Source organism: Cydia fagiglandana, chromosome 15 (assembly GCF_963556715.1).
Source record: "Cydia fagiglandana chromosome 15, ilCydFagi1.1, whole genome shotgun sequence".
Classification (NCBI taxonomy): Eukaryota; Metazoa; Arthropoda; class Insecta; order Lepidoptera; family Tortricidae; genus Cydia; species Cydia fagiglandana.
This window is the reverse complement of record NC_085946.1, coordinates 7,372,397-7,394,558: the sequence shown is the minus strand read 5'-3', so window position 1 is coordinate 7,394,558 and position 22,162 is coordinate 7,372,397. Positions and strand designations below refer to the sequence as shown.

At 38.6% G+C, this 22,162-nt stretch overlaps 4 protein-coding genes across 4 annotated transcripts in view; 3 read left to right on the top strand and 1 right to left on the bottom strand.

Annotated features, from left to right (window-relative positions):
• LOC134671302 (serine/threonine-protein kinase SIK2) overlaps window positions 1-12,393 on the top strand; it is a 74,260-nt gene extending 61,867 nt beyond the window's left edge. Inside the window, exons 9-10 of the mRNA XM_063529126.1 lie at window positions 290-2,765; window positions 8,600-12,393. Of these exons, the coding sequence (XP_063385196.1) occupies window positions 290-2,765; window positions 8,600-8,698 (2,575 nt within the window). The 3' untranslated portion in view covers window positions 8,699-12,393. The remainder of the gene's footprint in view (window positions 1-289; window positions 2,766-8,599) is intronic.
• Window positions 12,394-12,716: 323 nt separating this feature from the next.
• Window positions 12,717-17,409, top strand: LOC134671083 (methylenetetrahydrofolate reductase (NADPH)). The gene is made up of 2 exons (XM_063528862.1): window positions 12,717-13,250; window positions 16,574-17,409. The coding sequence occupies exons 1-2, from the start codon at window positions 12,929-12,931 to the stop codon at window positions 17,065-17,067; spliced, it is 816 nt and encodes a 271-aa protein (XP_063384932.1). The 5' UTR covers window positions 12,717-12,928; the 3' UTR covers window positions 17,068-17,409.
• Window positions 17,410-18,006: 597 nt separating this feature from the next.
• Window positions 18,007-20,230, top strand: LOC134671315 (N-alpha-acetyltransferase 30). Its single transcript, XM_063529142.1, has 2 exons — window positions 18,007-19,006; window positions 19,746-20,230. Exons 1-2 carry the CDS (start codon window positions 18,317-18,319, stop codon window positions 19,908-19,910), a joined length of 855 nt encoding a protein of 284 aa, XP_063385212.1. The 5' UTR covers window positions 18,007-18,316; the 3' UTR covers window positions 19,911-20,230.
• A 62-nt stretch (window positions 20,231-20,292) lies between these two features.
• Window positions 20,293-22,162, bottom strand: part of LOC134671307 (NEDD8-activating enzyme E1 regulatory subunit) — a 112,014-nt gene continuing 110,144 nt past the window's right edge. Inside the window, exon 2 of the mRNA XM_063529132.1 lies at window positions 20,293-22,044. Coding sequence (XP_063385202.1) covers window positions 20,368-21,978 — 1,611 coding nt within the window. The 5' untranslated portion in view covers window positions 21,979-22,044 and the 3' untranslated portion in view covers window positions 20,293-20,367. The remainder of the gene's footprint in view (window positions 22,045-22,162) is intronic.

Below are 22,162 nucleotides of genomic sequence, written 5' to 3'. Positions count from 1 at the left end.
TTGTTTTTTTTTTGTTAAAGTGCCTGAACTGTCCCCGCTGTGTAAAGGTCCTCCTCTTCCTTTTCACGCCTCACTCCTGTCTTGCTGGCGTCGACCTTCCGCAACCTTCGTACTGGGCTATCAGATGCAGCGTTTTTTTGGTTGGGAATTTCGGATTTTCCCCTTATAAGTTCGCGTTTTGAACGACTTGAGGTTAGGATCAACTAACATAATTAATAAATAAACCCTTCTTTTAAACTATAGTCATTGATGGATATGTTGTTAAAGTCGGCTTCTTGCTTGCTTACAGAATATTACACGCCGGCGATCCTCAGTCGCGAGAGTTTAGCAGAGCGCCCCCGATGATATCTGCCACGTCGGCCGACTCGTCCTCCTCCGAAACCCAGCGCCTACTGTCTCTAGCGGGCGTCAACATGACTGAACAAAGACTGCTCCAACGAAACTCCGACCCCTCGGATACGCATAGGAGCTTTCTAGTCGGCAACCTCGACGTAGGCTCAAGTCGGAGTCATGAAACAGAATCCACGAGGCTTCTCTCCATGAGAAACAATGATGTCACTCAGTCCACGCAGAGGCTAGGTGCTAAGTTAAATGACGGCGTCCCGACGCACAGGCTGCTGGCTTCCACATACGAACAGCAGCAGAATATCCTGAAACAATCCAGTGAGGACTGTCGGAGACTACTCCAGCAATCGACCACGGTCGGACCCGACACCGGCAAGAACATTGCCGATGGTACTAGGCTTTTGACCTCATCGAGTTTTGATTCCAAATGCGCGATAGACGGCGGAAGATGTTCGTCGGCGACAGACCACAATCTAATAGCAAATTTTCTTCAAAATTCAGCGTCGGCGACTAATTTTAGTGTAGAAACTATGAAACTGCCAAGTTCGACGACGTTTACTATGTGTTCTGAAGCAGCAAAACTTATGAATACCTTGCAACAGTCTCCTTTACCTCTCAAAGGGACTGTGAACTTAAGTACTAGTCCAATACCAACGCAGCTAGCGGAAGCTAAACTAGGCGTTTTAGAGCAACCTAAGCCTCTTGAATCAAGCAGGCTCGTCTCACAAGCGCAACAACAAGATTTAAGTCGCTTGCAATCTAGCACTCCGCCGTTTAAAGACTACATGAATCACCATCTTCCAGCCTATTCGTATTTACAAAGCACAGTATTGCCTCCTATATCTAGCTCCGATGGAATTGCCACGACTTCCACAGCTACTAGTGACCTGATTCCAAATACTCTGTATAGGCCGGATAGCAAGTTTTCATTGAATAGGTACACTACAACGCAAACTTACTCCGGTCCGAATCTTCAAAGTAACGCGGCAGATGCGACAAAATTTCAACAACAGTATTCATCGTCGACGGATGAGGGTTGTGAGACGGATATGGAAGACGTCGCGAGCGTTCCCAGCGGAGTCCAGAACCGGCTTAGCTCCTACGCTAGTTCCAGCTCGAGCAGCGGCGTCGTAACTTTCTTTAATAACAAAAGCCTCAGCCAAAACCTCAGCTGTGATTCATCCCAAAGCAATTTCTCAACGTTCGAAAGCCTCGACTATCAGCTTTCGGACTGTTCTAGTGAACTAGCAAGTAGTCTTCCCAGTTGTACGTCGAACGAAGATAAACTCGCGTACGAAAACAGTGCCCTCGTGAACACTAGTCCGATGCACCCCTGCGTGTATATATCTTCTTATAATAGTAAAACTCCGGGAATCGGTTCCATAGCGCGACATAATCCGTTGAACTACCAGTCTGCTAATAAGAATAATACACGAGCGATGACTCGAAGCCCCGTCGATTTCAGAGAAGGGCGACGAGCGAGCGACGGACTGGTCGCACAACAAGTGGCGCAGGCCAACGAGCAGCAAGTTAACACCTTAGCGTTTAACAGCCAGCGATTAAATGAGAATTGCAAAGCTAAAGGCGTCTTAGAGCTCCATCTAGTCCAAAAGGAGGCTCAGAAGTTAAAAACGCAGTATCAGTCTTCTATTCCGGCGGAGGAGATGACGCAAAGGCAAATACAACATAATCAATTCGCGGCATCCTTCAGTCCTCATTACTTAGACACGAAGAATCCGACACCCAAACGGATCAGTCTCCCCGAAACGTTTAACTACTCTAGTACCTCGCCGCCGATGCCGGCCAGCCCGAAGATGGTCGCCCAACTGCAGGAGCCTCCCGAACTGCACGGGGCCGCGTCGCAGGCCAAGCCGCCTCTGCAGCAGCAGCTCATGCAGCACCGGCTCTTCCAGCAAAAACGACAGCTTCTACAGAAGCAGATGACGCCGCCCAACGTGTCCGCGCATGACATCGGCGCCCTGCACTCCCTGCAGGTCGGCCTCAGCCGGCGCCAGATGCTGCGGCAGCAGAGCTACAAGATCGCCCAGCAGCAGCAGATCCTCCCGCCCCTGCCCCTGACGGAGACCGAGAACCGTGACCTCCTCGCGTTCCAGGCGATAGTCGAGGGGCCCAACCGGTCGCCGAAGCACAAAGAGGACGAAGATCTGGCCAAGTTCGCGTACCAGGGATCGATGGAAATAAGCATAATGAATAAAGATAGGCTAGGGAACGAGACGTGGTCGAACCTGCCGTCGAGTTTGCAGAGCGCGTGCCAGATCTCGGAGCGGCGGGAGGCGCGGGTGGGGGCGGGCGTGGAAGAAGCCGCGGGGCTGGCCGGCGTGGCGGGCGGGGACGCCGCGCTGTGGCCGGCGCAGTGGAGCGGCGGCGCCGGCCTGTTCCAGCCGCAGCCCTGCTTCCAGGTATTCCAACAGATCAACTAGGTAGATCTCCGTAGATTAGTATTGCACGACTGTTGCCGTGGCGTTATGTCGCCTCACCGACTGCACGGTAGTGGTGAACACGTTTTGTAGCATAATAATTATAGTGATGAAATCTAGAGTAGGTAATTATTGCCGGTATGAAATTTTCGTTGGTGCATGATTTGACGTAATCGCGCAGTACTTATGATATTACTGACGAGTGCATGACAATAAGTAGTGCGTAGACGACTTTGTTGTTGTGTGACCGTTGCGACGGTCACCTGTTGTCGATAGTTAATCGACAACTGAAAACATAATTAATTATGAATAGATTGTAGATGTAGTTAAAACTGTCAATATTAAGATAGATAATTTATGCACTCGATTTGAAAATTATAGTTTTAATACAAAAGCTGTAAATTTTGTACTCAAATGCACTAAATCTAACTGAGATTTTCATTCCTTAATGAGACGGAGAAGATATTTCATCACATTAACTATTATTCCATTTACTTGCCAAGTATTTCTTGTAAAAAAGTTGCATTTCACGTGTATATTTTATGAACATCACATTAAGAGAATCCTATGTTTATTATTTATTATTTACTTAATGTTCTTCCATGATTATTATTTAGAATAAGTATCTATTTATAATATTTATGGAAATTTTAAGTTAAACTTTGTTTCCTTTGTGAAAGTTTTTATATACATTTTGTGATTATTTGCAGAGATAACTATCATAGTTACGTATGTAAGATGTGACAGCTTTACTTAGAGAAAGTTTTATTTAAATAAATGTAATGATTTTTCAGATTCATTGTTTTATTTTGTCGCCGTTATTAGCTAGCTTTTTACATTGCATGACAGTAAGCATCAGTAGCAAACATAGTTGGTAATAAATTATCATCATCATCAGTGATTTGTTTGTGGTGCACCGTTCGTTCACACCCAACAGACTTTAATAAGAAGTCATCTTAGAAGGGGATGAACGTTAGAATACTCGTGAATTATCAAACTACGGCTCGCTTACTATACCTCTCGCGTAGAATGAGTCTATAACAGAGGCCCATTTCGCGAACGCTATTAGACTAATATTATTAGTCCACGAACTGTCAAATCGTATAGGTTACCATGGAAACACACTAATAATATTAGACTAATACCGTTCGAGAAATGGGCTTCAGTTCATTTTTATATGACGTGGCTGAAATGTAAATATTTTATTGGAAAATTAGCACTGTTATTTGTATGTACTAAATACGGTAAATACAATGTTACTACATTTTTTTTTAATTAATCTTAACCAAAAGAGACTTGAAGGAACTGTCATATGGACCATCATTCGCAAAGAATATAATACTTACTCACTAGGAGATTTCTCAGACTCACTGATTTCAAGTGTTCAAATACGTAGTAGGAAAGTCATTCATGCGGTGCGTTGTCTTTATCATACTCATGCGTTGCCTAATTTGGACACGAGTGTTACCAATTCAACTGGGGGGCTACCGCAAAAACCGAAATTCTCAAATTGCGGGGATCTTTCTCTTTTACTCCAATGAAGGCGAAATAAGTGACAGAGAAATATGCCCGCAATTTGCGAACTTAGATTTTCGCGGTATACGAGGGTCGCACTGAAAGATTCGGGAATGGGACACTTAGAAATAACATAATAGAAAGAGGCATATAATTTATAAAAATGTAACTCTTTATAAAACTTTTAAGGTATATTCCATTTGGTTGTCATTTGTATTTAAGAATTACTGGCAATTTGAAAATTGTATGTCGAACATTATTTGAATTTTTGACCAAGTGATTTTACGAATCATATTTTTAAACGGTTCTCAATATGCCCTCATCGAACAAATAAAAGTTACAAAGGGCTTCTGTTATTTTTTTATGAACTAGATTTCATCGTACGTTCGTTTGCAGTTAAAATTAAATATGAAAGTCACTTTCATTTTATCCCATGGGTGATCTTAAAGAAGCATGTCATTCCAAAGCGACGTCAAAAATTAAAATCGCATTTGTGCTGTTAATTAAAAAGACTGCCAAAAAAGTTGCATATCGGCAGATTTCGACATTCCTAAATATTCATATGACAACAGTAAAAAAATCTTTTATATACATATATATGTAAAAAAAACTTCAATTCCGTTGGCTACTCCACGAATTTCATACAAAACCACTAAGGCCCCAAAATCGCCATACAAAAAGGACTTTGGGATTATGAGCCGTGTGCATTACAGAATGATTACTTTCAAAAGAAAATTTATATGCGTGGTCAGTTTGAGTTTAAGTATGCATTAAAATAAAGATTGACTGTCTAGATGCGACAGTTTTCTCTATTCCCGACATTTTCAGTGCAACCCTCGTAGCCCTGGTTACTTGACAGTCAGTAAATAAAAAGCTACACCGAGTTTTTAGAACATCACACATTTAGGTAGGTAACCGATCTGCAAGACCGAAGTGAACCCATAAGAGCTCCGCGGACAGTTTCGTGCGGAGCTCTAAAAATGTGACCCCTGCCTACATACGGGGGCCCATTTATCGAACGCTATTAGTCTATGAGTAATATTATCAGTGTGTTACCATGGTAACCCATACAACTTGACGGTTCGTAGACTAATAATAGTCTAACACCGTTCGAGTAATGGGCCCCTGATAGGTATTAATATTATCAGGATGTATTGGTAGCTATAGGTACTAGCTGTTCACCGCATATAGTCCTAATAGTTAAGGTAAGTAATTGTGCAATACTAGATTGAAAGTTCAAATACGATTATTGTGGAAGTCCTATTGGTTCTATGTCCTATTCCCACAGTAAATATTTCACCGTTTTAGATAGTCTTTATTCTTACCACGACTATAATAAAATTTAAATCAAATGTATGCTAAACATACTAATATTAAGATTCATCATCATCATTATTTAAGAGCTATGCTCTTGTCGGTGGAGTAATCGCCACTCTTCTTTTTGCTGGGCCAGCCTTTTAACTCCCTCGTACGACACGACAGAAACTTTTTCTTTTATTTGGCTAATATTAATATTATACAATACAAACTATACAAATATATTTATTTTCCAAATTGACATGACTTGAAACCTTAGTAATTAAATTAAAATTAACTATAGAATATGTACAACAGCTTCTTAGAACAAACAATAGCCCTCACACTAGGTCGAGCCTGTGTCGTGAGGACTGTGGGGCATTGAACATAAGATTTACCAACAAGATGCGTAGGATACAGGTCTGATACTTACTTAAAAGTAAAATACACTACTAACTACTACTAATATGTACTACTTATATCAAAGATTAATAAACACAAAGAAGAAAGAAATGTGTACAGATATGCTCCGGGTTTATGTGTGTGTGTGTGTATGTGTGTGTGTGTGTGTATGTGTGTGTGTGTGTGTATGTGTGTGTGTGTGTGAGTGTGTGAGAGAGAGTGATCCCGTGTATGCGGTGCGTTATTGCAAGGGTTTTAGTATGTCTTCGGTGGCCTTGTAGGAAAGAGAGATTAACCATTTCTTAAGGGTGTACAGCAGTTCTTTGAGAGATAATGTTTGGACGTTGAAAGCTTTTAATATTTGGTTATAAATATATGGATGTAGAAACTGTGGGTAGCGTCGCGAGTAAGATGTTTTTGTCAAACTTTGTGGGACACGAAAAACCCTTTTGCGATGTAATGCTGCGTATGTGGGGGAGTTAAGCGTGAGTTTGTGCATCAGCATGGCGACTCTGCAGACGAATAATTGACGAACTGAAAGTAATTGGGTTTCAGAGAAAAGTTGGTCTGTAGGATGTTGGTAGGGCTTTTTGTACGTTACCTTGAGAACAGCTCTTTGTGCCCTTTCCAACCCGAGCATCGTGGTGGTACCAGCTCCGCCCCATACTGATATACAATACCCCAGTATAGACTGACATAAGGCAATGTAGACCTGACGCAGGACTCGGTTATCAGCGGAATGCCGAAGTAGGCGCATAACATAAATTAATTTTCTCACTCGCTGTGAAAGTGAACTTATGTGTTGCTTAAATGAGAAGTGCTGATCAACTTCAACACCCAAATATCGAATGCAATTCGTTCGGCTGATCGAATTGCAGGGGTCATTCGATGATAGACCAGTAGCACACTTGATATGAAGGGCCGTGGCTAGCCTTGGCTCAGAAGCTTTGGTTTTGTGAAAACAAATATATTTGGTTTTCTTTAGGTTCAGAGAGAGAAGATTATTGTCTAACCAGCGTTTCATGTCAGACATACCCACTTCAGCTTTCCGCAGAGTATCGCTCCAGGATTTCCCGTAGAAGATAGCCACTGTATCGTCTGCATAGCATATGAGGTCGCACTGAGCAGGCGTGGCGGAGAAAATATCATTTATATAAAGGATAAACAGTGTTGGGCCTAGAACACTCCCTTGTGGTACGCCGAAAACAGTTGGCGTTTCTTCGCTCAAGTACTCATCCACCCTCAATCTCTGATATCTGCCAGTAAGGTAACTCTCAAACCACTGAAGCGGAAGTCCCCTTATTCCATAATGCTCTAGCTTTCGCAGTAGTATGGGCACTGAGACGGTGTCGAATGCTTTTGCTAGATCAAGAAACACTCCCACACACTTCAGGCCGCTGTCCAATGCAGAAGTGATTTTCCTGGTCAAGCTTCCGACTGCATCTTCCGTCGACTTACCGCGTCTGAAACCGTATTGGGAGTCTTCTAGTAGGCTGAATCGGTCCAAGTAGTCAACTAGGCGACTATTAACAATTTTCTCAAGCAATTTTGAAAATATAGGCAAAAGAGATATTGGTCTATAGTTTTCGGGTGCGTTTCTTTGGCCGCTCTTGTGATATTAAGATTATTGATTTAAAAAATCCGTAAAAGCTAAGTAATGTAGATGCTCACCCTCGCTCTACATCACAGTTAGATATTACCTACATTATAAAAGGTTTTCTGTTTAAAGCCCTGTGAAAGGTCAGACCTTAGTGTAGACGTGATATTAAGAGCCCATCAACGTGCACACAAACAAAAACGGCCGTTTTAACTTTGGACGCGTAGATTGACGAATCCAGTCCAGTAACATAAAAACTCACCCCCCAAAAGGGGGAGGCCTATGTTCAGCAGTGGACGTCTTATGGCTGAGATGATGATGATGAACATAAAAACTAGTTTGATGTATTCAAAAGGTACTTAAATAAACAATACATTGTTTTTTTTATTTTAAATACATACGGTGTTTTTAATATACTGTAGATGAAGTGGTCGCTTTTGTTTAGTCCCAAGTGTTGATTTACTTATTTTTGTTTAGTTTTAAGTGTATGTGTAAAATGTATTTTCAAACACAATCCTGTATTGTTTATGAATGAAATACTATGACTATGACTACAGTCCGTAGCGGCCCCCTTTTTTAAATACCTGTCATTACACTTCGTTTTTTTAGCATTAGAAATTTAAATTGGAAAGAATATCGTTTGATTAGAAATTAGGTAAACAATCTTGATGTGTCTTTTAATTGAAAAACACATTTTAAAAATAAGTTACGGCAAATATGTAACAATTATGAATCTAATACGATCATTTATATTCTTCTGCTTTCATAAGTACTTAATAGTTATTTATTTTTAAAAAGCGCTTTACAATTAAAATACATGCCAAGATCGCTTACCTTCTTTCAAGTTCTTTCTAATGCTAAAAAAAACGAACTATAAATTTAAATAATCACGATTATTTAGCAGTGGCGCTAGTGTGCACGTTGATATCTTAAGTTCAAGATACCGACTTTTCTTTCAATAATGAATACTCCAAGAGATATATAAATCTATCGTGTCTAATTGCAGTCAAACTGGCAAGGCCACAGCCTGCCGCCCACCGCGGGAATGCTGCCCCTCAGCGAGAGCCCCATACTCGAGCTAACGGAACAGATGGAGTCAATTTAAATGTTAATTTAAGGAAAACATTAGGTACTTTCATTTAGCCTCGTAAGGCCTAAGGCCTCGTGCAATAGAATACGTTTTAAAAGCAATTAACGAAAAACTGCTGCGACGAAGAACTTGACCGAAAATCACAAAGAAACTAGTAAGTGAATTGAAGAAAATTGAAGTGGAAAATTGTTTGTTACCACTAACATCTTCAATTTTCTTTGCCTCCACAGGCAACATATGATTTAGGTATGTAAATTAGCTACAATACAGAACGAACTTCCATATACATAGGTGCAATTGGTAGGTAAACCTGAACAGTAAACGTGGAAAAGATCCCGCCTAGTACCTACACAATTTTTTGTTAAATTAAATCGGTATTGGCACCTATACCTACGAGGTTTACCTATTTAACCTAAGTCAATATAATAGTGAAAAAAAAAAATTGTAGCCTTTCGTGCGATAGGTTATGTACCTATTTATTAGTTGCAACAATTCACTATACGACTGAAAATAATTCTGCAACTACTCTTTATAAAAAGGCAAGGACTTAATACGTACTTGTATATACTTAATAAAAGTATCATTATTTTAAATATCTTTAACACTTTTGTATGTAACCAACTTAGTTTTATGCTTATGATACTTTTAGCTATTAAACATCGTATTTAAGTATATCGGTGACTGACATTCTACTTATTATAATAATTCACTATTTCGCTTCGTTAAGCGCCTACTTGCATCTGCGTAACATCGTAATGGATCTATTTTAATTGTTGAATGGACGCTAGATGGCGTTGCGGTGTTGAGCAGAGATCAAAGCATAGCGGTGGCGCCACCTACAACATTGACAAGAAACACGATTGGCAGTCTTTATTATTATTACTTATCTCTGGTAAGCACTTGGTTGATAGCACGCATTTTTTGCAATAGTTTGCCGACCGTCCGTATTATGAAAATCTGCAAAATTGGAGCTCAATCGTAGCCAGAAATTATTAATTTGTGAATAACTATGCTTTTTATACTTAGAGCTTGAATAATAATACGAGTATTGCCTATAGTCATGTCTTAGGGAAAAGTCTAGGCATAGTTCTTATTTAATATGATAAGTTTACACAAATTATCAACATTCCGAATTTTGTATAAATTACTAAGAATGTAAGTTAATAACCGAATTGAGATGCACCGCCATTATATTCAAATAAAATAAGAGTTCAACATTATTTTTTAACATGTTTTCATTATTGAACTAAACGGAATCTAAAGTAATCATACCTTTATCAATAATTTTGAGCTCTAACTCACGAGCCGTGGTGCTAACCGACGACCTTGTTTGGAAGCCGTACTTCTAAAATTCATTGATGATGATGATGGAGATTGAAAATAAGAACGCTATATGTCGGAAAAAAGGACACTAGGTATAGCCAACGTGATAAGAAAAAGATTCCGAATTAATTTGACTACCTAATCTACCAATTTTGACTGCCCTTATGAAACAGACAATTGTTCTGTGTTGGTATTAAATCGCAATTATCGTGCTAACAATCGGCGATTATTTGATGTTACCGGATACTGATGAATTGTTAAATATTATCTAATAGTGATAAACAATGCGACAATATCAAAATAGGTTAAATTGTTACATGACTTTTTATGAACTACCTAATTGCTCCATATTATATGTAAAAGTGGTTTGGGATAGTTCTGCAAATAGGACGATTCCAGGAGAAATCCGCCATACGTAATTTGGACACTTAAAATTCTGAAAACAACTTATGATTTAATGATACCATACGGGCAGGTGTATGGTCTCCCTCCAGAGATCCATGTTTTTAAGAAGAAACTCAAGAAAATGCTGATAAAAGGTTATTAGAGTCACTCATTTTAACGGAGATTTATGGAATCGCCCGTTTAGAATAATCCCAAAACACCTTAATTGATACAATGATGTTCATTTGGAAGCGACGTGGCACAACAATACAAGTAGAGCTCGTTGAGCATACAAGCACTTTTACAGGTATTAATTAGCTGGTTACTCAGTGAGTGCTGCCAGTTTCTCTTTCTCTGTTGACCGTTGTTGCAACAAACTGTGATATAGTTATTTTGCTTCCCAATTAATGTTGAAAATTCGTGACAATACGTCTCAGCACTACTTTCCAGTGCAAAAAGCCCGGTCAGAAAATCCCCATACGTATATTCCGAGGATAAGTTACAGAGTCACGGTTCCAAGTGAAAATCATTCGTCGAGAAGTTCCCTTGTATATAAACTACCTCTGTTACATCTTTAAAAAAAGACTGAATTCAGTGTCAATTCAGACCAACCGTCAAATCAAACCGCAAGATCACAGCCAGGACTTGTGGGGAAAAGTTATTTGCTGAAAATGTATAACGTAGTTAATTAACATTTAATAGGGATCTTGCAGTGTTTGTACTGACATCTAGTAATGATGCTCCATACTGAACAAACATATGTTACCTACGTTGAATCTATTACTCATAACCGATAGTAACCGCATAGCTACTTCCACATCCTTTGGCGGAAGTTTGTTTAGTGTGGATGTGTCTCAATCTCGAAATTTTGTTCTTGGCAAAATATGAACCGTGCCACTCATCCAGTCCAATAGAATGAACCTAGGTTAATGGTGCAGTCTCAAAATAATTAATAGTTTGTTTTAAAATAATGACTAAATATTTGTGCTGCGTATTAATGCTATAAAATTGCCAGGAACAAATTGAGTAACTATTAGCGATTTTCTATGTTATCCAAATATAAGCTTAAAGTGAAGTAGACATATCACAGCGCCATGTTGTAGTGGCAATGTACTTTTACTGCACATAACTTTACTGTATTAGATAAATACAAGTAATATTTACGCGTAAGTAATTTATTATGACTGCAGGAAAGTCACTGATAAACAATATTACCTCTACTTTTGCAGATTGAAACAATATTGTCAGTTTTATACGAAGATATTCAATGAATGTTTCATAAAACACACAATGCTGCTTTAAGTAGCAGGTACTATCGATCGTTTTATCCGGGGTTCATAAGGATTAGGACTTTTAGATAAATATAATAGTTACATCAGCATCACTTCTGACAGATAATGTTGGCACGTTTAACCATAATGTTAATAACTTAATAAGTATTTAATTAATATTTAAGTTAACATATATCTGCGTAATTATATAAAGATCTCGTCAAATTGTTTCTAAAAACAATTAAAATATCAAAGATAAACATTTCTAGTACCAAATTTATATAAGTTAATTAATCCGAAGCTTTATTAAACCATAACAATAACTAACATACTTAAGGGATATTGCATTTATAATATAGTAGGCTTCAATAAGTAAGTAATTAATTTAGACAATTCGTAGAAATAGGTGTTTGGAGGCTTTTACACGAATAGAGATAAAAGGTCATTGTATTATACCTATTCCGTCATTATCGAAAGAACTTCATGTTAATCGCAATTAAGTGTACCTAATAGATAAGTAGTTGATTTTATACGTGTAAAAGAAAACGTAGACTGTAGAGACGGCAATAAAATGTATTCGACATGCATGCTTCGATGCAGCTTTACGTAACGATTACCTACACTAGAAGATCTTTTAAGTTATTCGTAGTTATTGATTTTGGTTGTGATACCTATACCTATGGCTGATTGGTAATCAATGTATAGAACAGTCATTACACTACATAATTTGGATGTGTTTCGTTTTCTTTATTCTGGAACAATTCCTCTATTATCCTATTCCTAAAATATGAACTACGGTAGTACAGTACAGTACCATGAATACATAAATTGTAAAGTGTCTTCGTACTCTTCATATTACCTAGTCATTAGTTACGTCAGTTACGTGTGACTCTGAGACTTTAAGAACGCCATCTAGTGATACCGACACCTACTGTAGTTATCGCGCACGATTTTTTTGAGGTTAGCACTCAACTTACCATCACTTAGCTCTGTGGCATATCATAAATTACAACAAGTGACCCGACTTCACTGACGGTCAGTTCGATATAGATAACGAATTCTTCGCGTCACTTGATATAGCTCTTTTAATTAAACGTTTTTGCATTTCAAATCGGGCGTTATCACTTATACCTAAAGGTCGACTGTGTAATCGATAAGCCAGTCGTAAAACAACACAGTAACATTAAGTTCTTAAGAGTCTGTTAGGTATATAATTTTGTTATACTTACAAGACAAAAGAGTTATCTTTGTCATCTGCTGTGGAATCATGACTTTAGGTAAAATCACTGACTTGATAAAACATACAGAAAAGTTTTCCTATTCTTTCGAAGTAACTCCCGATGTGACGATTGAAGATATAAACAACCTGAATGTGGAACCAGTGTTTTTCTCAGTGACATGGCACGCCAAAAGTCACAAGTGCGAAAACTTAGAAATAGCACCTTTATCGATGGCTAAATTTTTAAGAAGCAAACAACATCATGTGCTATTGCACTTGACTTGTGATATGTTGAAAAAGGATTACTTGGACCAAGTGCTGGCGTTACTACAGGAGCAGAACATTTGCAACCTGCTTGTTATGTTAGGAGGTAAGGCTTCTTGTTGTGATTATGTGTAAAATCTTGGTTTTTAGGGTTCCGTACCTCAAAAGGAAATAAACGGACCCCTTATAGGATCACTCGTGCGTCTGTCTGTCCGTCTGTCACAGCCTATTTTCTCCGAAACTACTGGACCAATTGAGTTGAAATTTGGTACACATATGTAAGTTTGTGACCCAAAGACGGACATGTAACGTAAACAAATGAATTTTAAACATGGGGGCTACTTTTGGGGGGATAAATGAGATAATCAAAAAATAAAGTTTTTCAAACTTTATCGTGTTACATATCAAATGAAAGAGCTCAATGTGAGAATCTCAAACATATTTTTTTTATAATTTTAGAATAAACAGTTTAGAAGTAATTCAAGAAAATAGGCAAAAAATGACCATTCCCCCCCTTTATCTCCGAAACTACTGGGTCTAAAATTTTGAAAAAAATACATATAATAGGTCTTTACCTATAGATGACAGGAAAACCTATTAGAAATATGTAGTCAAGCGTGAGTCGGACCAATTACTTAGTTTTTGATCCGACCCCTACGGGTTTTTTAAAGGCAATTCACTCGCGTTTCACATATATAAAAAATATATTATTAAAAATTTAGTAATGTACGGAACCCATGGAACGCGAATCCGACTCGCACTTGGCCGGTTTTTTAGGGTTCCGTACCTCAAAAGGAAAAAACGGAACCCTTATAGGATCACTCGTGCGTCTGTCTGTCCGTCTGTCCGTCTGTCACAGCCAATTTGCTCCGAAACTACCGGACCAATTAAGTTGAAATTTGGTACACATATGTAAGTCTGTGACCCAAAGACGGATATGTAACGTCAACAAATGAATTTTAAACATAGGGGTAGCCCCTTTTGGGGGGTAAACGATAAAATTAAAAAACAAAGTTTTGAAAACTATATCGTGTTACATATCAAACGAAAGAGCTCATTTTGGGAATCTCAAATATATTTTTGTTATAAATTTAGGATAAAAATTTTAGAAGTTATTCAAGAAAATAGACAAAAAATGACCATTCCCCCCCCCCTCTATCTCCGAAACTACTGGGTCTAAAATTCTGAAAAAAATACACAAAATAGTCCTTTACCTAAAGATGACAGGAAAACCTATTAGAAATCTAGAGTCAAGCGTGAGTCGGATTTAAGAACATAAATGCGGTTAACGTTTTTTAGGGACACAGCCGCAATGGTTTAAGTGAAACGTGATGTAGACAGCTATTGCGAAGGCCATAGGCCGATATCCGCATAAGACATTACACCTATAGTCTCCAAGGCGTTCAGTTAGAACGAGTAGGTGGAATTCGCGATCTGGGGTTAACCATGGATACTCATCTTAATTTCCGACAGCACATCAGTGACACATGTAAAAGTGCCTCTAAAACCCTAGGCTTTATTATTAGGATGAGTTCTCAATTTAGAAATGTGAGAATAGCGGTAATATTGTACAACGCATATGTCCGTAGCAAACTCGAATTCGGTGCGATAGCGTGGGATCCCTGCGAGTGCAAGTACATTGTCATGATCGAAAAGCTACAAAAAAAGTTCGCAAGATATCTGTACAACAGGTCCTACGGCTATTACCCCTATCTATACCCCTCTCGTTTTGTCTCAGGGATGGTAGGTCTCCACTCTCTAGAACTGAGACGAAAACTACTTTTGTTGGTACATTACCATGGAGTTGTACACAACAGAGTGAACAATTCTTCCGTACTGGCACGAATGGGCCTGCATGTGCCAGTACAGCGGACGGTGTCGGACGCCGTGAACGCGCTGCCGCCGCGGCGCCGCTACCGCCTGTTCGCGTGGCTGCGCGCGCGCACCCGCCAGGCTGACAACGCGCCTACGCCCCGGGCACTGGCCCTTTTTAATGTGATGGCTACTGAGGGTCATGACACTCATGACGTTGATGTTTTCGCAGATCATGTTGGTGAATTTTGCAGAAAGTGTCTCCAAAGCTTAAATAGTATTTTTATGTGATTAATTTATTTTTATTGTTTTTTTATTGTCTTATTGTAATTCGATTGGTCTAATTTTAGTGTCTCAATTTTGATTATTATTGGCAATGACCTGACATATTTTTTATTGATGCAAATATTTAATTTTAATCTATAATGTTTATTCAATTTATCATTTAGCTGACATTGTTTCTTTATTTATTTTTCTTTCTTAGATATAGGTATAACATATAATGTAATAATAATGTAATATAATAGTCGTAAGTCTCATGTAAACGTTTTGGTGCTAAACTGTAAGTTTATATTGAAATAAATGAATGAAATGAAATAAGGCCGAAGGCCCGAAGCGTCCCAAAGTGGCGTTCCTTTAGCTTCAAGCGTGAGTCGGACTGAAGACAAAAAATGCGACTAGGCTGTAACTGGCACATAGCCGCAATGGTACTTGTAGTACAGTCAACAGCAGAAGTTGTTCAAAATTACCTTGACATGCTCTTATTGTCTTAACTATAAAGTCGCGTCCAGATCATTTTAAACCACTCACCCGCTTAGCAACTTCTGTTGCTGACTGTACTGATTGATTAGGTTACTATTGTTACGTGTTTTAAAAAGCACTAGGTATACAGGGTGGCTAAAAAATAAACTAAGTGTATTCCCGTTGCCAACGTGCAACCCTGAAATCGCGAGGAAAAATTTGGCTGTTTCATACATTTAGGCTGGTCCGTTTTCTATGGGAGGATACTTCTTTTTTCGCGATTTCGGGGTTGGTCCCATACTAAAAGTCGCTCAGTATAATCCCAAAACCTCCCTGGCTACGGAAATACACTTTTATTTTTGGCCATCCTGTACGTATTATCTCTCTTCGGCCTTCGCTTTTAAAACACTTTCGGAAGTTGTAGGAAGCGCGACCCGTCGGACGCTCGAGTTTTCACTGTTTTCAGCTCTACGCATTTGGACACTTGTACTATTGTTCGGCATTTAATCTTCAGAGATGTAAAGATATAAGCCACCACGCCAGAAAACTTCATGTTACATCTGGTTTTTGATTGACCCATTCGGGTTTTTCAAGACGTTTCACGTACAAAAAAATTTTGAAAATTATGTGATGTACGGAACCCTTGAAAGGCGAGTCCGACTCGCACTTGACCAGTTTTTTTTGCAATAGTCCGTGTCCATAGACCAGTAGGTACCTAAATAAAATTAGGTACCTTTACAGTGCAAGTTTTACTATCGCAGGACAACATTTACCCTGCGTCATTTTACTCTACATATGTTATCTGAATATGAACGATCGCCACTTAAGGACCTAATACACAAAGAATATCACCTATAAATAATTTACTTATTTCAGAACAATATGACGCCGCTACTTCGGATTTTAAAAGCGCCCGAGAATTAGTAGCCTACATAAGGAAGAGTACAGGAAATTATTTTTGCATAGGTGTGGCTGGATCTCCCGATCAAACCGGAGAGAAACTATTAAACCTCAAAGAAAAAATAGACAGTGGAGCAGATTTCATACTTACACAGGCATTCTTTGAGAAAGAAGTTTTTAATAACTTTGCAAAAATTTGCAAAGAGATCGGAATCACAGTACCCATAATACCGGGTGTGTTCCTGTTCGAAAATTTAAAACAACTGAATGGCTTCATTAATCTTTGCAAGGTAAAAGTTTCCCAAGACTTACTGGGACAGGTAAAAAACAAAGAAGAATCGAGTATAACGGGACAAGAAATTGTAAAGACGTTACTTCAAGACTTGATTGCGGATAACGAAATAAAACATTTTCATTTCTTTACTTTGAACAAGTTGGATATTGTGTCCGATTTCGTTAAGGAATTTTAATGCCTTTAATAAATGTATCTACGTACCTAGTTAATTTAGTACCCATGGGGCCCATTTCTCGAACGGTATTAGACTGATACTTGCTAATAATATTCGTCCACGAACTGTCAAGTCGTAGTGGTTACCATGGTAACACACTAATAGCGCTAATCTCGGTCGTCATCGTCATTTGACTTTGATCCTTATTATTTCACTGATAGGCATTAATATTTAACAAAATATTAATATTAACGCCATCCAGGTACTCGACAGTCGACACTAGGCTAGGACTAGGCCAAAGGTATGGTGCAATCTTTTCGAGCGATGGCGCCATAACCTTCAGCCACAGAATAAATAATAGTACTAGGTACAGAAGACTCACTCTCTAACAAAACGCGTCTGTCACGATCAGCACAGATATGGCCGCTAGGTGGCGACAGCGCTACGCGCGGCTTATGGCAAACTCCAAAATTGGGGCCGAACGGATGGACTTTTAGCTAGCAAAGCGACGAAATCGCGGAGTGAGCCACGCCTGCTTCAGCCTACTCTCGATTAAGTGGCGTTAATATTAATATGATATAATTCTAGATTTTTATCAATTTTGTATAATTTATATAATAGAGGGAATAAAAGATTATTTCGACTTTCGCACTTTTTTTGCATTTCCAGATGGGTGAAAACATGGTGAAAAAATGCAAAAGAACAAAATAAGCCTCCTCCACACTCGTGCGCGAATCGCGGCGCGAAGCCGCGAACGTGAGTGTGGCGTCGATTTTCGCAGACAGCGAAATCGACTCCACACTCGCGTTCGCGACTTCGCCTGCGATTCACGCGCATAGTCTGGAGGGGGCTATAGACCTGTGACATTTATTTGACACTAGCGGCGGTTTTACCGGTAGTCCGAATAGTTTTTGTACAGAAATATTTTTAAAAAAAGTATATTTTTTTTAGTAATGACTACACTGTCTTTTGCAATGTGTGAAGGGCTCAACCTAGGATTTGTTATAAATTTCAGATATTTTCAATAAATATTTACGTATTTTTTATTTAAATTTGAATACTTTTCAGTGTAAAATTGTATTCAAATATATTAAACAGTCTTGGTACTGTCAGTTCGTCTATATTATTGGAGTGATAGATACCAAGATGTCGGTGATACTCTTCTGTAATTTTGGCAAGAAAAATATATTTGTATAATCACTTCAGCCTTTGGGAACTTCTTCGAAGCTATAAATCGTGTGAATGTGTAAATATCGTAGAATACGTCAATATGAATCAACTCGCTGACGATAACGTGCAAAACGTCAAGAGTAGTCTAAAAGCGACGAGCACGAAAAACAAAAATAAAACCGCCAAAGATAACTCACCTTCTAAAACGACTGACGAGGTAAGAATAGTGAACGAAGAGAATTTAAGTGCGGCGTTAGCTAGTACTTTACACGTTAACAACATAAATAGTAACCTAACAAATGGTACAAGTGATCACTCTAAAGACGACAAGGCCAGTGTGGTCGAAGACGTGAGAGATGTAAATAGTATACAATCAATCGACGCTAGCAATGGGGACAGCAGGGAGCCGTGTGGATCGGACGTGGCCAGAAACGCCTTGGGAGCGACCGTGGGGAACCTTGAAAACACGTTCCACCAGCAAGGTCAATCGTCGCAAGGAGAGATCGACATCATATCATACGAGTCCGAACTACAAATGCCTGAAATCATGAGAGTCATACAGAAGGATTTATCTGAACCGTACTCAATCTACACTTATAGATATTTTATACATAACTGGCCTAAGTTGTGTTTCTTAGCCACAGACGATGGAAAATGTATCGGTGCCATTGTATGTAAGCTAGACATGCATCGGAATGTGGTGAAAAGAGGATACATTGCGATGTTAGCCGTGGATGAAAAATACAGGAATAAGAAAATTGGCTCGAGACTGGTACGAAAAGCAATACAGGTATGATAATAATTCTAATTAGATTCCCATTGTAGTTATTACTTTCCCATTATAATTTTGCAAGTGTTATGTTCAATTTGTTATTTATGTTTGGCTTGTCTTGTTACATAAATCAATTGGAACAATGCCATTTACTGTAAATTTGACCTTTTGTTATAAATATTTACTTCTTTACAATAATAAGAAGCCAATTCTTGCATGATAATTGTTCTTGTTCTGAGGTTACATAGATGAACCTGAAATTTTAACTGAGTTCATATTACATAACATTGAATTAATGTAATATAAAATGCTATTACATTAATTCAAAATAAGATTCTGTAAGACTTATTTATGAACTTTTAATAAGAGTTAATTCACACTTATAATTTATTGTTTGTTTACCTCACTCATCTACAATCAGGATAAAGTAGTTTCACTTTACTTTATTCATAGAACTTAATTTATGTTTTGTCCCTTTCTTATAAACACACTAGGGCTTCGCACGGGTGTTCAGTAGTTTTTGAGTTTATCGCTAACAAACATACAAACAAAAGACATTGGGGGGGACTCTGTTTTATTAGGTGTAATAATAACTCAAAAGACAGAACAGACGCATTTATAAATAATTTCAAAGGTTTCATTAAAACTAAATTAATTCCTCGGGTGTAAAGGCCTACACCCAAAGGGTAGAAAAAGGCTAAAGAAAGAGAGAAATGAATTCCTTTGTACTAACAATATATTTTAATTTTTGTTTCAGGCAATGATTAATGATAACGCAGATGAAGTAGTATTAGAAACGGAAATTACCAACAAACCTGCCCTCATGCTATATGAGAATTTGGGGTTTGTGCGTGACAAGCGTTTATTTAGATATTACCTCAACGGTGTGGACGCATTGCGGTTGAAGCTATGGTTAAGGTGAAAATTGTAGGTAACCAATGGGATGTTCTCAATGTTGTGTTTATAATTCTGGAGGCTGCACCTCGGGCATAGCTATGATAAAGTGAAACCCTGCTGCTATAAATGATAATCTGATTATATGTAATCTGCTATTGAGTCTGCCTGTGGATTTAGCCAAATGTATAGTTTGTTTCAATAATTTTATCGTCTTGTGATAAGTTTATAATTTATGAGTAAAAATTGTTAATAAAATGTTTTATGTCTTCTTTTATATCTTGCATATAAAGGTTTAAAATGAATGGTTAAATGTCCAAGCTAAAATACACAACTTTGAAGAATTATGGTTCATTGGTATTTATTCATGTTCCCTTTTACTAAACCTATGTAATGTTTTCTGTGCTCTAAAAAAATATTATTGGGGTTATAACAGACAGATAAATGAATCCAAATTTAATTATTCAATCTCTTTATTGACCATATCAGAAAGTAAATGTAGCGGTACTAGTAGAAGCCCCATCATAAATGAAAGTGTTATTAACTGGTTTGTATTGTTTTGTTATAATCTTGATAGCCTCCTGGGCTACACAGCCTCCTATAAAAGCAGACACACTGTGTATTTCTGCTCCACCATAGCGACACATTTCATGGACATGATCATCTTTGGGAAACGGAGAACATGATACATCTGTAAGCAGTTTCGATACACATATTTTTAAACCTGCAATATCACCTTCAGGCTCCCACTCTCCTGGAGCTCTGCAGTGCTCCGAACGAAACATCTCTGCAGCCCTCAGTAGAATGTAGTGCACCATCATTACATCAGGTTCTTCTAAATGCCTGGCGATGTATGAAGATACAGAGGCGCTCATCTGATATTCATTGGCAATGTTTGAGCCGGCAATCAGGTGCAAGTTACGTGAATGCCTGCAGAACAGCTTTACATCAGCTTCACTGATGCATTCACAGTGTAATTGATTGACAATTTGTTGTACTTTTCTGTACACTGTTTCTGCTTCAAAAGCAGCTTGTGTTCTATATATATTTTGCAGTTTGACATAATGTTCAGTAGAAGCGGTCATATCAGGTAGGACACCTTTCAGAGGAAGCTTTCCTTTTCCTTCAGCCTCAATAAAAGCTCTGAGGGCAGAGCACATTATCCAAAAAGGTGAACTCTCTTTTGTCAAGTTGGTAGCATTACTGCAATACAACAGCTCTTGAATGTTGACTGGTAAAAATGTAGGATGCAAAGCAGTGTTGATGGCTCTGAGAGCCTCTTCAAAGTTTTCCTCCCTGATTGGAATTCCATTTTCATCCTTTCTAATAAACGCCATAACCAGTTCCTTGACTTCATTCTTTTCTTTGCGGCTCATTGGCCATCTAGTGTCATTCTGTGCTTTTTGCCATTTCATCACAGCTTTATTGAGAATAACTATCCACGGAATGTGGCCATGGTCTTTCAAGTCCAGGGCTTCAATATCTATGCTATCCAAGTACTCGGAGAGTGCAGGGAAAGGAATGTCCAGGCGTAAGTCAGGTTGCTCATTGTCCGGGTGAGTCTCGATGATGGCATGTTCTTTTGTTTGAATCCTAAATGAGCCTAGGAAGCCTATTGACCGCGCCAAAATAAAAGGGACATTAATATCCCATAAATGCTGTGATAATTCTTTAATAGTTTTCTCTTCCAGAGCAGTAGCAACGACTACAGTAAAAGACTTGAAAAAGTCTGGGTTTGCTTGCAATAATTGATGAGTTGATTCCTGGACTGCATGGCCTTGAACAGCAGGATTCAATTCTAAGATAAGACGTAAGGTTTCAGATCCTCTATTTAAGCCTTTGCTTGAGGTTTCTAAGAAAAAGTTACTTCCAATGTCCTCTTCACTCACAGTAGAATCGTCGACTATAGTAACGGCGCCCACGCCGGGAAGGACTATTGACTTCAAGACTTCGGTACCTAAGGCAGTAGCATTGATCAGACAAATATGTCCTTTTTCCAGAGCCGCTTGTCCGTGGTCTCCCCACAAACGAAGTTGCCGGTCATATTGTTTGTTCTTCTCGCTTTGTTCAGGAGATTTCGGCGATGGAGATGCCATTGTTTCTACAGAGACAATATAGACTATATACTGAAAATATAAAATGCACTTCTACTAAATATCTTTGTAGGTTTTTAGCGTTTTCCAAGCAAATTTCCCTCAACTCGCAAGTCACAAATTCGCTCGCTTCGCATTCGCTAAGTCAAAATTATCTGTCAAAGTCAAAACAGATACAATGAATAAA

What these genes read in the sequence shown, in the direction of transcription:
- LOC134671315 (XM_063529142.1), top strand. Translation starts at nt 18,317, where the DNA reads ATGAATCAACTCGCTGACGATAACGTGCAAAACGTCAAGAGTAGTCTA. An exon ending in TGGTACGAAAAGCAATACAG is followed by an intron (nt 19,007 to 19,745) that starts GTATGATAATAA and finishes TTTTTGTTTCAG; the next exon opens with GCAATGATTAATGATAACGC.
- LOC134671083 (XM_063528862.1), top strand. Translation starts at nt 12,929, where the DNA reads ATGACTTTAGGTAAAATCACTGACTTGATAAAACATACAGAAAAGTTT. An exon ending in CCTGCTTGTTATGTTAGGAG is followed by an intron (nt 13,251 to 16,573) that starts GTAAGGCTTCTT and finishes TACTTATTTCAG; the next exon opens with AACAATATGACGCCGCTACT.